Source organism: Mya arenaria, chromosome 14 (genome assembly GCF_026914265.1).
Source record: "Mya arenaria isolate MELC-2E11 chromosome 14, ASM2691426v1".
NCBI lineage: Eukaryota > Metazoa > Mollusca > Bivalvia > Myida > Myidae > Mya > Mya arenaria.
The window spans coordinates 51,185,762-51,201,785 of record NC_069135.1 but is presented as its reverse complement, the minus strand read 5'-3'; the positions used below and the strand labels follow the sequence as shown (position 1 = coordinate 51,201,785).

At 37.8% G+C, this 16,024-nt stretch overlaps 2 protein-coding genes across 2 annotated transcripts; both read right to left on the bottom strand.

Moving 5' to 3' along the window:
* Nucleotides 1–3,695: 3,695 nt before the first annotated feature.
* On the bottom strand, nucleotides 3,696–5,537 carry LOC128216230 (uncharacterized). The gene has a single exon (XM_052922800.1). It carries the CDS (start codon nucleotides 5,535–5,537, stop codon nucleotides 3,696–3,698), a length of 1,842 nt encoding a protein of 613 aa, XP_052778760.1.
* LOC128218113 (uncharacterized) lies at nucleotides 4,710–15,596 on the bottom strand. Its single transcript, XM_052925662.1, has 2 exons — nucleotides 15,141–15,596; nucleotides 4,710–7,838 (listed from the first exon to the last, which is right to left on the bottom strand). Exons 1-2 carry the CDS (start codon nucleotides 15,275–15,277, stop codon nucleotides 7,361–7,363), a joined length of 615 nt encoding a protein of 204 aa, XP_052781622.1. The 5' UTR covers nucleotides 15,278–15,596; the 3' UTR covers nucleotides 4,710–7,360.
* Between the last annotated feature and the right edge of the window lie 428 nt (nucleotides 15,597–16,024).

Sequence of the window (16,024 nt, the reverse complement as noted above, 5' to 3'; positions counted from 1 at the left end):
GACACATACTAAGGCAATCAGTAACAATTCCTATTCCTTTCATGACATTAAAAGTGCCTTTCACCCTTTCCTCGCCTTCTTCCAAACAATCCATAATAAGAGCATTGGTCGTCATGATTATGGTATAAAAATCAAGACCGTCCTCAACCCTTATAAACTATAATCTGTCACATCCTTTGCTAGAATCCACGAATCGTATTTCTTTGGCCAGTGTAACCAGCGCACTAAGACTTCCTTTTGTTTGTAACGCGTTCGCTTTTTCAGCACTTTCTCGATATGATACTCAGTGGTTTCATTGATGTTTACCGCTTGTAACTCTGGTTCATAAAAAGTTCCATTTATACTCTCACCATCCCAGCCTCGAGTGTATAAACAGGTATTCCCTCTCTTTTATATCGTGACTTGACTTTAAAGAGTTCCCCTGTCCACTTTTGGGAATATTCTCGATCAAACATTCCTCTGACGTGGAAATACGTACCGTTTGACCTAATTTATACTTATATCCTATTTTTCTTTTTATCTTCTTCTTTACCTCTTTCATTACATTTTTCTTTTGACCTTTTTGTCTTAGTAGGTATTGTTGTAGTCTACTTTCACTTTCGTTGTCTTTACCAAGAGACGCTGGGTTTTTGCCCAGACTTCTATGCACGGTGTGATTGTAACTATAGACAAAGTCCTGTAACTTGTTCATATACTCCTTTTTTCTTGTTTTTAACATGTATCTAAACAGTTTGTGCTTAATGGTTTTGATGACCCGTTCCGCGTAGTTGGCTTTGGTTTCATTTTGTGTCACAATATGGTTTATATTCAGTCCTTTTAAAAACTTAGATACTTGTGTGTTTTTAAACTCGCTCCCTTTGTCGGTCCGTATGGTATTTGGCTTTCTATCTCCATTTAATATTTTTGTTAAGGCTCGAATCACTTCCGTCCCTGTTTTCACTTTTAATGGTTGACACCAAGTGTACCTAGAAAAGATATCTATAACCACGAGTACGTACTTGAAATTATCGTTTTCTTTGGACAATGAAACCATATCCATTAAATCCATATCCCACATGCTATCTATCCCATTCACAATAACTCTTGATCTTTGAAAATGTCGTCTCGCCCCTCGAGTGAGTGAGTAAGCTTCTTGGTCTTGTAACCATTTTCGGATTCTGTAACGCCCAATTTTTATTTGGACTCTGATTTAACGACCTCATAGATTTTGTCTGGTCCCGAAAAACTGGCAGGATGGTTGGGGTTGAAGTAGATGGTGGCTAAATAGTCTTTCCAATTCATTATACATGTATCCACTTTTTTCTAGGTTGTCTTTCTTTCTTTTCAACTGGGCGTCCTGGGGGTCGCAATGTTATATCACTTTTAACAATGAGAGTGACGGGTATATGTAATTCTTTCAGTCCCTGGTAAAATTGTGTGGCACCGACGGGCGTGTAACTTTTGTGTTGATACTGTGTGTCTTTCAGCAAGTCGACTATATGAGATCCAAGAATTGTGGACCCTTTATAAATAAGTTCTCCCTTTGAATTCCACCCTATTGTGTCATTTGGATCTCGTGACGTAAAGGTCAGTATCGCTTCTACTTTAGACCGATACCGTTTTGGTATCACTTCCAAGATTTCTGAAATGGTCAAGCCAGAGTCCTTTGATGTTTCTACATGTTCCATGGTTTCAATCTCAGCTACTCCTCCTGTCTGTGATGTAGGGGTTGTGATAGGACGGTTCAGTAACCTTTGGTATTTGTCGTAACTTAACAGCACTGATTTTTGTATAAATTTCATTTTATAAGGTCCCGTAGGGCGGTTCCACAGATTTCAACAGTTGAGCAATAAGCGCACTTTGTCTACACAGTAGTTCTTTTTTCTTCTTACTACCAAGCTTCGTATCTCCAATTCGGCGAATAATGTTTTTGTGTTTCTTAAGCTTCTGTTTTTGTGACGGTGTGATAGGGAGAATACTTCCAAGCAAATTTACCACGACCTGGGTCAACGCTCGCAACTGATCGTTGGTAATGGTATCCAACAGTACTTTTCGTTGCTGTTTGGACGTATTCATCAGAAGCTGTAAGTAGCTCCAATGTTTTTTGACAAGTCGACTCATCTTTAATGGTAAAGTGCTCTATCCCCCTTATAATAGTGTGTAGATTATAGGGTTCTCGCGGGGGAACACCTTTTGTTCTCATTCTATACTTATCTTGACCCATTGGCGTTAAGTCCAAAACTAAATAACCAAAGACGTCATTTGTTGCGTCTTGATAAGCTTCCAATAACGCATTGGCTTTACCTGGAAACAATTGACGTCCCAAGGTCATTATCTGAGACGTACCCCGTACATTTTTGAACAGCACAGTATACCAACTATTTAAAGCGATTGTTCTGGCTGATTTACCTTGTTGAAAAATATTTTGGGACAAGTAGATGACACTCAGACGGCGATGATGACACCCTTGCGTAAACAGCAACTGTGTCTCTTTACTTTCAACCACCTGATGCATGAGATCGTCTATGATAATCAAACAATGGTCTCCATTCGCAAACTCTTCCACTTCTGTTTGTGTCGGAAGTCCCGGATGAAGTTCGAAATGGGGTATAGTCTTGTCCATCTCATCGTAAAGAGACTGATACACTCCATAACACCACATGATCTTCTGGGGTGGCTCTGTTCCATACATCATATCAAGATGATGTAACAACCGGTTCACCCACCGAGTTTTTCCACTTCCGGTTGGCCCCACTACAGTCATACTAGAACACGGTTTGAACGGAAGTAAGGGTATTTCACTGGACGCTGAGTGGGGGTGGATATTGTTGTTCTGTGGTGGTGATGTTGGTAATGGTTGGAGTGGTGGTGTCGGTACTTCATGTGACAGGTCATGTTTACTGCTCATGGTTTATTCAAACACGTCTTATTTGTCCACGATGGTCCTTGTACATTGTAACTGACCCTTATAATGTTTAATTTGTGTGACTAAAAAAAAAAAGCTGAGAAATATCGTATATGTTCTTTTATTTCAAACAACACATGCCACAGTAAAACAATATCAAATATATATGTACAATCAGGTAATAAAATGGTTATTCAATAACAGTACAAAAACATGCCAAAACCATATAAAAAACAAATAGTCACGTACATATCTTATTTACAATGTTAAACAAAGGTCAATCCAAAACTAATTACTTTCAGTAACCATAAGGTACCGTATCAAAGTTGTCTATTCTTCTACGCTTCGTGTATACCATTTGGTATGTTTTTTCTTCTTTTCTATTGTAGAGCTTTCGTTTTCTTTTGTCCCTACATATTTTTCTCGGATTAACTACTGTTACTGCTGATAGCGCTTCTGGGCATGTAACTATCTGTTTCACACTGTCAAAGTTGATCATTTGACTGTTTGTAAAATGTAAAGTGAAACCTCTCACTTTGCAGGTTTCGTTGTTTGTATTGGTCTTATATGCGTAGTTTTTTGGACCTGCAGACACAAACTCGACAATGTGTTCACCTTCACTCAGCTCATCGGTGAGTTCACCCAGATAGTCACCTAGTGGTGGATCGTACTGACCGGGTTGACTCACGTAGACAATAGAATCGGTATCAAAGTAGATTACTCGACGATCCAAATCTTCTAATACACTGTAGAGTTTAAGTCTGGCCCAACAGGTCGTGAATGTGGCCAAATAAATGTTGGTTTGTTATCTTCACAGGAGACAGTCTTTTGTACGTCCATTCCATTTGAAGTGTGTCTTCAGCGACGATGTGAAAGTTTGCGGTTGTTTCATAGGATCAGTGAATATTTGAAAAAACTTGTCCACTTCCGACTGGTGGAAAAACTGTGTTTGTCGCATGTTAAGACGTTGTCCGAATTTACCCCAGAAACTATTGAGGCACAACTTGGCCAACGCCCTCAATCCGGGATTTTTAAGGATCATATCACTCTGTAGCGAGACGCCTTCCTTTTGAAAGTAGTCATTGATATATTTGAGGACATCCTCCTCAGTTTTGATCCAGTCGGGAGGGCCGCTTGCCTCCTGTTTGAACTTGAGAAAGGTGTTGATGTACTTGGCAAACAGACCCCCCTCTTGTGTAGAGGGATTGTATTTTGTCGTGTCAGACCAATGGTACACTTCGTAGATTTGAATGATTGTGTATCCTTGCTGTACAGCCGTTTGAAGTTCCGGTGTACACCAGGTTCCAATTATCGCCCTTTCATCTTTCGAACAGATGCAATCATTTTGGTTTTCTGTATCGGCGCATGTTTTACATAGTGGGAACTTGAGTTTTCCATTTGAACGGTAAGGAAGTACTGGGTGATAGAGTCCTCTAGGCGGTAGTATTTTTACTTTGGCAATACCAAAGTAGTCACTGATTGTTTTGAAATTTGATGTTACTATTTCAGGGTGTCCTACAGGGTATTGACAGTATTTATTGACCCACGGATAGAGTGAAGTAAAATCGATGTACTTGATTTGTTCATCACCTGTAGTTTTATAGTAAAGCCGACTGGCATTGGTTCTACCACCAAAGAAACTATCTCGGGGATCCAGTCGGTCAGTAAAGTCCAAAGAGGTCACATATTGTTGAAGTTTCGGATCAGAATGGAGTTGATTTTGAAATTCATGTTCCCAAATACATTTGTAGGTCATTCCTAGACGCTCAATATACGTCTTTTTTTTGCTTCTGACGTAGAGTTCTCGCATTGACCGGCTAGTTAATGGGTGAATTGTGTCCTCTGCGTAACAGACGGGACAACCATGAAAGACACAACCGTGGTACTCGTAAGCCGTATTGGTTTCGGCACAGTAGCCATCCAATTTGTACCGTGTTCCCGGTAATGTCTTTTCTCCGCCATTGAGAGCGTGTTGAATAGTGATACCATCTTGTTTGGACATCAACTCCAGCCACTGTAGAGACATCCGACTGAAACTGTCTTTTCTGACAGACGGAATTTGAGCAATAGGAGATTTTATAAACCGTTTAGTTTTGATAATGTCGTCTTCTAGATGCCCTTCTTTAATCCAAGTATCGTTCTTCAGAATTTCTAAGTTACCGTCAATGTATCGGGCAGGTGTCCACTCTTTGGCGTCATTGATTTTGACCTCCCATTCTTCTTCAAAAAACTTGGTTTTGAAGATACCCATACAAACGGAAGCGATGGTTGAATAGTTAAAGGGGTCAACAGAGACGGGACACATCTCTTTAACAATCTTGCCCTTTTTCTTTTTCGTTAATAAGGCAGAAGTCTGCGTGGCGGTTTTCAACAAATCTTTTAAGGTTAAACAAGCTTTTCTTAAAATATCAACGTCACTACGACAATACTCAAGCATTTCTTTTCGGAAGTCAAAGGTCTCTTCTTTCTTAGAATCGAGCCAAGCCAACAATTCTTCTCGTTCTCTGGCACTCATGAAATCATATCCGTAATATTTAGCGTCTGGGTACGGTCCAATATAAGTCTGGTTTTCCCTAGTGTTGCATAAGTGAGGAAACCAACCCTTTTTCATCTCTGTTAAGCCAAACGTCTTTGGCAGGGCAGCAAGCTTCATGGGGAGAAAATTCAAACTGTCTATAATTGTGATGTTAAGACCTTTTTCTATCGTCATATACATAATTTTTGAACCACTGTAAATGATTTTGTTCGGGCGTATGGACTGGTCAATGAGATACTCAAGTAGAAAATAACCGTCATATCCTTTCATATTGTGAGCAATGGCTTTATAGTGTTTGTGTTGAGGTGAAAATAACCAGGTCCCAAAGGTTTCCAACGTCTCACAACCTTCAAAAATAAATTCACGCTGTCCGCAACTCGGCAAACAAGGTTCCTTTTCCTCTTTCTGACAGTTTTCGCAACGATCTCCACATTTTTTACACGGTGTGTCTGGCGCCTCGTCTTTACATTCATCACATGCTGTTTGGGCGACAACAAAATTGGGTCGATGAGTCGACTTTCCACACCAAGAAGACTTACAGTTCTGACATTTAAGGCAAGTATTACAATCTGGTTGACTGTGTTCACACTCAACTGGACGGTATCCTTCTTGACATTCTAATACTTCATCTTGAGTACATTCAAAATCAAAAAAGATAAATTTAGAATCGTTTTGTTTGTATGGTGTAGCTCTCAAGAAGCAGAGATGATCTTCGAGCACATATGTTTTACAAGAATTACATAAGTATTCTCCACATCTATGATCTTTTATATTACGCTTTGTCCTATTTATGACTTTATAACAGGTACGACATTTCCAGAATGTCTCACACTGTGACACCTCTTTACTTTGGTCGTCATCTCGCTGACGGTTAAGTCCCTCTGGTCCTTGACGGTGTCTATCGAAGCACTCTTGCGATCGGCATTTCATGTTACAGTCTTTACATATCACGGTGTTTTCTGACATGAGACAGTTGTCCTTCTTACATACAAGACATTTAATCTCACATTCATGTCTTTCTAGATTGTTGTAGTGTTTGAGACATTTGTCACAAAAGTATCTTGCGCTGAAGAATCCGGTGATACTGGTTATGGCGTTAAAATGATTGTCGTCGACCAAATACAGATATATACACGGGTGTTCGCCTGTATTAGGGTTGGTGATAAATTTGTTACCTAATCGGGCGCTGATTATCATTATTTTCACACCAAGAACTTCTTCAAAGGCTTCTATGTTACTGAGACTGGCTGGGCAATCCAGAGGTACATTCGCCATTCGACTGAGTATGACTGCAAGTTGTCTCTGCTCATTTCGTTTGTTTATCAGCAAATTCGAAAAATAACTTTTTGGAACCTTGTTGTGTTTCAGAATCAGTTCCAAATTACTTTTCTTTCCTCTGTTTTTGACAATCTCTTTCCATTCTTCCGGTGAACATCTATTTAATTTTGCCCAGCTGACCCCTATAGCTCTGGCCATACACAGTTGATCTTCATTTTCTATAGTCACGATGGAAGTTTTGAGTTGTAAAGAATTATTTTTTCCTTTAAGTTTAATGATTCTTTGTCTAGTGCCTCCTTTGGGTAAATTGATCGATCCTATAGTTATTTCAAAACTTGAGTCAATAGCCAACCCCTGGTTACTATTAAGTACCTTTTCGATAGTAGACATGACCACATCGGCACAGAGTTCACTCCATTTCTGTAATGGAATAATGATCGGATCGTGGAGTCCCCCGTGATGAATGATGACCCTACCCAAACCATTTCCCGCTAAATTCCCCCGCGCCTGACCTAACAGATCGTCAAACATTTGGTGAAGACCAATTCGTACATCGTGGAGACGTTGACCGTGATACTCTTCATCTATCTTGACTTCATAGGTCGTATCCTTTGCCGCATTTTTGGCAAAGGTTCGCACACCTTTCTTTCTTATAGTATACTTTAGTTTAGGTGTATCCAATTCATGTGATGGGCCTTGTGGAGATGGTCGGATCTATTGGACGGACCCGGTTCGTCTCCTGCTCCGCATTGAACAGCTGTCACCGGACTCCATGGGCCGTCTTCAACACAAACATGTGATGCCTCTTCTATTTCATCGTCAAACAAAATAGCTTGAACGGCACCCTCCACTTCATCTTGTTCTTGAACATAATCAAATGCCAAGTCTAAATCGGCATTCATGGCAGAAGAAATTTGTTGATCAGTTGATGTAGATGCTCCCCCAAAATGTTGAAGTATGAGGTCAAGTTCTTCATTGACAAAGGTGCCACCGTACTCAGGATTTCGTATCTGTAAAAGTCGTAACCGTACAGTTGAAGCCTCTTGAATACCCCATGTAGCGGCAAAATTCATCAGTTCATCTTCACTAGAAATGGTGTTCAGCATGAATTCGAGGGTTGAGGTCAGTAGATCCATGTTTCTGTAAAATGATTTCCAATGTTTACAGGACGCCCTTATTAAATGTAACACTCAATATATAACACTACTATAATTAAACACAACACAATAGAAATGAACATGATTAAATGTGGGTATATTTACATACTAGAATAGTTAATTATAGTAACATGAATGAAGTCACTGGTCTATTTATAGACTTACATGTTCAACCATACATATAATCATTTCATAGCGATTGTGAAATACCTGGTAAGTCATTAAGGCAAATTAAATAATCACGTTAAACTAAGCTTAGCTTGGCTTTCAAACAAATGGCTTCTCATTTTTACATCACACAAATAACAATAAATTGTTGTCAACTTTTTATTGTAAATAAGATTTAAAAAATTACTATTTCGAATAGATTAAATTGTATGAAGTCTTAGTTGACTTATGTAAATCTAGTTGTGATAAAAGAAGTAAGGTTTGATATTTTATCTTGTGGGGGTATTTCAAATATGGACACAAATTGACAGTGTGTACATTTCGAATTGGAAATAAAGATTGATAAAATACACATATATAGTATAGACAAAATATTTTCAAAATAGACAGATTCGAATTAGCGAATTTAGGTTTAAATATTTTTCTGACAGTGAATAAGAATGAATAAGAGACGTCACAATGCGACAAAACCATGTTTTTAATATGGGTAATCAGGAATTAGTCAATGAAATTACATGTACGGAAATCATTGATCTACTTCTACAACATTGGTAGCAAGTCCAATCAGTATGCTTTAATTCACACTATGATTCATCACTATTCATTAATTTTAACTAAAAGTTGTTGGGTAAAACAACAACTCTTTCTATTTTTGTTAAAGTGACATTGTTCGCTACCCTAATGCATACCAATTACAAGCTAACAATCCACATCTACACATCAACTATCATCATAATTCATCAAGCGAAGGAAAATGGTAAAAACTGGAAAAATTCAGTGTTCTTTTCAAGGAATAATTCAAGAATAGACCCAATTTAGACAAAATTTCAATTAACAGGTGAATCAATGGGCGAATACTTTGTTTACCATGTCATGTTCAAATATTCAAGATTATTCCCCTGTACAGTAAGCTACTCAGATCATGGGAGAATACTTTGTTAACCATGTCATGTTCAAAAACATTAAAGATTATTCCCCTGTACAGTAAGCTACTCAGGTCAAAATGAATGTAGCCAACCAGTATGTCGGTGTTTGGTTGTATTGTTATACATAAACAAGTTAAACTGTGTTGAGAGTGCTGCTTTATATCTAAAATTCTTAACAGTCATTGTAGATAACTATTAGATGTTTTCAAAATTTATGTAATGAAGAGAAAAATTCCTTTCAATAAAAATAAAAAGTGTATCATAATAAAGATAAAATATCATTCTTAAAATGTTACGAAAAAACTATAATTGAAATAAGTCTTTTTATCTACAATTCCCTTAACGAACATAGACAGGAACATATTAACATGGGGTTGCCTGTTAAATCATAAAATCGCTTGACCAGTTCTGTGAGATTAATGTGTCCTTAAATGAACCAGCGGTTGGCAATTACTAAGTCTCTGGTCAATCTGACTGTTCAGGTGCAGTGAAGTTTAACATTGATTTAAACCATAGTAAATAATCAAACCGCTGGTTTTTAAAACACAATTTATCATTGTTTTTTCTCTCTTTATTTGTGCGTGTGTGTGTGTGTGTGTGTGTGTGTGTGTGTGCGTGCGTGCGTGCGTGCGTGCGTGCGTGTTTTTGTGTGTGTGTGCGTGCGTGCGTGCGTGCGTGTTTCTGTGTGTGTGTGTGTGTGTGTGTGTGTGTGTGCGTGCGTGCGTGCGTGCGTGCGTGCGTGTGTGTGTGTGTGTACGTGTGTCTCTAAACAGGATAATACCTTTAAATATTGTTGTTGGGTTTTTTTTTCAGGTCGCTCAAAGGTTCCACATACCATACTTATGTGATGTATCAGAAGGCGTATATTTTTCTAGTGCTTGTTTGATGTTATTGATGTTGGTTCAAACTGGAATGGGACAATATGTTGTCCAGAAATTGAAACTGATCAAGGTGATACCCGATGGACAACAATATCCAAACAAACAGAAAGCACGGAAAAAAAGGTTCAGGTATCCTGATAATTTATACAAAATTCGGTATGGACTCATTGACGATACAATTTATAAAAAAAATATTTTTTCAATTGACAAAGCATTCCGTATAGTAGAGGAAATATTCAATTTGTATACGCAATTAATTGGTCAAAGGTCCACCGAATTTGAAACCTTGGTAATCAAGTTCATAAATTCATCTGACACTAAGGCCATTGGCTTTACAATTAAGACAGAGGATTCAACAACGGTTATGATTGTACTGAATTTAGATTATATTCCTTGTACTGATCAGCTGATTAGTGTGTTTCTACACGAATTTAGCCATTTCCTGGAAGGTTTTAATCATGAGCATCATCAGTTAGAATTCTACTCTCTGTTTATAGCAGTTAAAACACTGTTTTTACATCATATGTCATCATTGATAAACACCGATATCATTCAGTGGTCTAAAGTTTCAACTTACGCCATGTCTGCAGATCGGTCTGATGCACACAACGTAATTGATTTAACGGAGGTAAGTTAAAAACATAATTAACAAACCTTTTACAGAGACATGTACACAAGTTTTTAGGGACGTTAAACTTTGACGTTTAACTTTGTTTGAAATATTCATTTTGCACACTTTTTAATAACCAGAGAGTAGAAATGTAACTGATACATATACTCATTTGATAAGAGTTTGGAAAAAAAAACCACCATATAATATAGTTTGTTATTGTTTCATAGACTTTCATTTAATCAACATTTGCATTTCTCCTATGGAAAACATTGTTGTTGTTTTTTATTAAAAACTATCTAGTAAAAAAATCATGTGTTAAAAATATGTCATACATACAATAATGCAATGTACTATAATCTCTCAAAGTTTGTTAACTCTCATTATTGTAAATATTATACATACAACATTTTAACATTGTACATTTATTGTCAAATTAATTGGTTTGTACAATACATATGATTTACCTGCAAGAGTTGCTTCTTTAATTATTATGGTCGTTTTGACAGGGCTCGCACAATAATGAGAGCAATATTCTACTCTCCAATTTATAGGGCAGGTGAAAATTGATATCGTTCATTGAATCGGACTTTATAAGTGCCTTTTCAAGTGACGGGACAAAGGGTTAATTTACACAACCACTCAAACCCTTGACAGTTAAAGTGTGGTCAATGAGACACGGACCGTGCGTTTAATCAGCTATGAAATGCTCCAAATTTACACTCACTTGACCCTAACCGTCATCTGCTGTTATTAAAAATAGTTACACACAAAGAAAATAAAACATACATTTCACGGCGTCTAATAATCTCAGTAGGAAACGCTTTTTCTCTAGATCAATTAGCCAGCTTTGTATTCACCAAGCAGCTGCTACAAGATAAGTAACACTCACTTGACCCTAACCGTCATCTGCTGTTATTAAAAATAGTTACACACAAAGAAAATAAAACATACATTCCACGGCGTCTAATAATCTCAGTAGGAAACGCTTTTTCTCTAGATCAATTAGCCAGCTTTGTATTCACCAAGCAGCTGCTACAAGATAAGTAACACTCACTTGACCCTAACCGTCATCTGCTGTTATCAAAAATACACACAAAGAACTGTCTGTATAGTGCCTGTGTAGTGACACAAAGAACTGCCTGTAGAGTGCCTGTGTTTTTTTCTTTCTTATGGCGTGTAGTCTCCAAAGATTAACAATTTCAAGTGATTATCTGAAATTTTGTTTGAAATACGTTTTATAAAACCAGTAGAAATGTAACAAAGACTTTTGTAAATGGTCGCCTAGATAACGTTTTATTGCTTCAAACATTTAACCAACATTATTACTTATGAATTTACATTATTCTTATCAATGTTTTTTTTTAAACTATCAAGTACATACTCATATTTCTAACATACATCTTAGTGAATTTCCTTGAGAAAATGATTATTGAAAATTGTGTACAAGGTTTTGTTCATTTATTTTCAAATTGGTATGTACAATAAATGTAGTTACCTCTGAAGTTGACTTCTTTGTGTGTTAATGACTGATCTCACTACAATGATAGGCGCGAAGGGTCAAGACTTTATATAAAGGAGCTCTTAACATAAGTGCTGAATTCATGCACAGGTTTTTAAGTGATCATTGACATTTCAAGTGTTTAATAAAGACGAACCGTCCTCGTACACACTTTGTGATTCTTCAACCGTTGCTGCTATTCAATATCATGATTAACATGTCATCCGCTGTTTATTAAAAAAAAAACTGGACTTGCGCGACCCCTGCTACTAATTCATTGATACATTAAATCAATCCCCGTAAAGTACAAGCTTTGTGATTCTTCATTCACTGCTGCTATTCAATATCATGATTAACATTAATAAAAAAGCTGGACTTGCGCGACCCCTACTTTATTGATACATTAAATCAGTCCCCGTAAAGATTCTTCATTCATTGCTGCTATTCAATATCATCCGCTCAAAAGAGTTGGACTGGCGTGACCCCTACTTTATTGTGGACTGGCGTGACCCCTACTATTGACTACGCAGGGCTATTTATAACTGATGATGTCATTATGCAAATTTGAATACGGAGGGGCCCCTATACTACTGTCGAACCCCCCCCCCCGTTGGCTTGAACTCCTAGGGACCGGCGAAAATACCTCGAGTCTCAGGAAATTCCAACCAAGCGGTAGTTTTTATCTCCAGTATAATGAAACAAGCCCATAACATCCAGTTCGGGCCAAGGAGGAATTCGAGCCAAACGAATTCGAGTCAACGGGTTCGACTGTATACGTAAACACAATGGAAAATTCAATCGAAACTTGTTGAAAATACATCATATGTGAAACTGAACCTCCGAATGTAACATTTACTTGAAATATGTTTACATCATTATGAACACATTCTGGGGCATTGCAAATTCATTTTCTTAAAAAAAGATTTGTTTTGCAAATGATTCAATCAAGAAAATTGCTTTGTTTTGTGTGCATCTTGCATTGTCTTCATACCGTGACCAATGTAAAAACTTACTCCCCCATCCTCCCCTACACCTCCCCCAAACAAATAATAAAATGATTCCCCACGATCTTGTCTGTAAAAATGTATACAACCCCGAACAGAACCGACTATGTTCTATTGAAGTTTAAATAAATATATAAGGTCAACATGTTTGGTCATTTAAAACTGTGCTCTCAAATCTTAGTAATAATGCTGGTAATGCTGCGGCTTTTGCTGTTAATACTTCCACTACTGCTACTGCTACTGCCACTGTGACCGCCAGCACCACAATACCTCCTCCACCACCACCACAACCAGTACCACCACCGATAAAGTGATGTTGCATCCCCTGAAACAACTGTCGCTGCTGCTGATACTGTTGTTGTTGTTGTTGTTGCCCCTTCAACAGCACCAGCTACTTCTACAACTACAAACTATCCAATACCTAATACTACTGATGCTAATCTCGCGATAATTAACTATATGCAGTTGTGGACGAAGGGACTACGTTTTTGTCTCAATGCAAGACCCTTCATTTATGTATTTATAATGATGAAGGTTCGAAGAAAAAAAACATTATTTCCGCAGATTTTTACATTCAAAGAAAAACGACTCCCCGAATCATTTTTCTTCGTGTACAGGAGTCAAAATATAAGTTTAAACATATTTATTTTATATATATATTATTTATTCATATACAACGATTGTGTAAAAAAAAATGTTATTTCAACATTTTATTATTTACTCTCGTTGACACGATTTCACGCGAGAGTGGGGTCTTGTGTTGTGGTGGGAACCGGAGAACCCGGAGAAAACCCACATGTCCGGTTTCGTGACCACAAACCAAATTCACATGCGACCAAGCCGGGAATCAAGCCCGGGTCGCCTAGGTGAGAAGCGAGTGCGCTAACCACTGCGCTAACCGGACAACTAACCCGGTAGTCGATAAAGTTTTGCACCAGTCAATTGTAACCACGCCCCCCCCCCCCCCCAAGGTCCGGCGAATAGCGGGGACTTTCGGTCCAGCCAACTACGGGTAAAATCCCCGCCCTGCGGGGATATACTGCTGGTAAAATCCCCGACAAATGCCCTCGACCCCAGGGACTCTAGGTAAGGGCTATCCCCGGCCCGGCCCGGACCGGGGGGGGGGGGTCGCGTGGTTACAATTGACTGGTTCATTTGGCTCGTAAAGAATTATTACTGGGTCGTGATTTGGGTTAAAATATATCCTTACGAAGGCCAAATCCTAATAGCCCCTTAAAACAACAATACTGTAATCAAGTTGTTAAATTAATCGACACAATCAAAGCTTAAGGCGCTACTAGTATTGATACATTTAGATGTTGCGAGTTCAAGAAATATAATCATTAATTAGTTACACTTGTACTTGATGTTTTCAATCTTTAAACATAACTCAAGGGTGTGGTTTAGAGAGTTAAATACGGCCCAAGAGATTATAAACACTATCAAAGATTTAATTCTTAGCTTAGTTATAGTTCAGAAAATCATGTCTATATTCTGTAAATATAGTAAAAAAACTATTGTTGAAATATTTGTTTAAGTTTTGACAAGTATCAAAATATACAAATTGAGATGAAGCGTTAAACCTAAGAAACTTAGATTTTTCCAAAAACTGACCAAAATAATAACTCCCATGCAATTCATGCTGGGCGTAATGGCCATTAAATTTCGATGATTTAGCTGTTGTTTGCAATTAACTAATAAAATTTGACTGGAGAATCGCAAAACCACTGACTGGAATATCCTGTATACACACATACAAACACACACAGACAGACAGACAGACACAAACACACACACACACACACACACAGACAGATACACACACAAACAGATAAAACTGTAATATTCTGCATACACACAGACAAACAGATGGACACACAGTCAGACATCAAAGAAACTATAATCTTTATTTAAAGTTGGGTATGTGTTAACAAGAAATATTAGCTCAATGAGCTACATGTATATTCCGACATACACTCAGACAAACGCTCAGACAGACGGACAGACGGACCGACAGACGGACAGACAAACAGACAGAGAGACGGACAGACACACAGACAGTTTATTCAACGAGTTCAAGAAGTGTGCTATAAAGCAAGTCTTAGTTGACAATAATGACCAATAAGATTAGAGCATAGTTTTAAAGTACACATTTATGTCAAATACAATAATTAATGGTTGTCTTTGAAATATACCTATGATCCATGGCAACGCACACGGGACAACACAGCTGGTCATGGTCACCACAGACCAGCTTGAGAGCCTCCCCGGGGTGCCTCTCGCATCTCTCGAGGACGTCCACCATCCCTGGTGCTGCTGCCCATTTCGTCATGTCCGTCCGGTCGAGCACCGAGTGTCTCTTGAATAGCTTGTTGTGAACTAGGACACAGTTTTACGCAGTAATATTTCGTACACTGATTACAGAAATATTGAGCTTCCGTGTTCAAGTCATCTTCTTCGCATGGGGAACAGACGAAATCGTGGATGAAATCACAGCCCCTCTGAATGGAGGATTCAAAATTTGATGCCATAGTCCTGTCACATTTAGGGTTTAACTTATAAATGTCCTCTCCCTGGCCTTCTCTTCCAACCAGGAAGTTAAATAAACACCTTATCGTCTCAAATCTATACAATCAAAAGCATTGACATCTCAATTCTATACAAACGTGAAATTTCGGGTACAGGCTGATACAGGAATCCAGTGGATTTCAAGTGAAATCCACTCAAAACGTGATATCCACTCAGAACTCATTTATTTTAAATAATAATTATTTTTATTGTATACATATTGGAAAGTGCCTCATGAAGGGTTTATATTTCAAATTTTATAGAAATTGGTCAATATATGAAGAAATAAGAGCAATATTTCGATTTGTTTCGAAAATAGATCGGAAATCAAGGTGAAATCCAGTTTTCGACAAGTGAAATCCACTCATAACTCTTTTATTTTTATAAATATTTCTTTTTCTTTTTTGTATACTTATTAGAACCCCATGAAGGGTTTATATTTCAAATTTTATTGAAATTTGTCCAAAAAAAAGAAGTTAGAGCAAGTTTTCGAAAAATGATCGGAATTCGA

Bases quoted from the DNA above. Each gene is read 5' to 3' on its own strand.
- LOC128216230 (XM_052922800.1), bottom strand. From the start codon at position 5,537: ATGAAGCTTGCTGCCCTGCCAAAGACGTTTGGCTTAACAGAGATGAAA.
- LOC128218113 (XM_052925662.1), bottom strand. From the start codon at position 15,277: ATGACGAAATGGGCAGCAGCACCAGGGATGGTGGACGTCCTCGAGAGA. The intron at 7,839-15,140 runs GTATATTTCAAA...ATCATTTTACAG, and splicing joins TGCGTTGCCATGGATCATAG to AAACATGGATCTACTGACCT.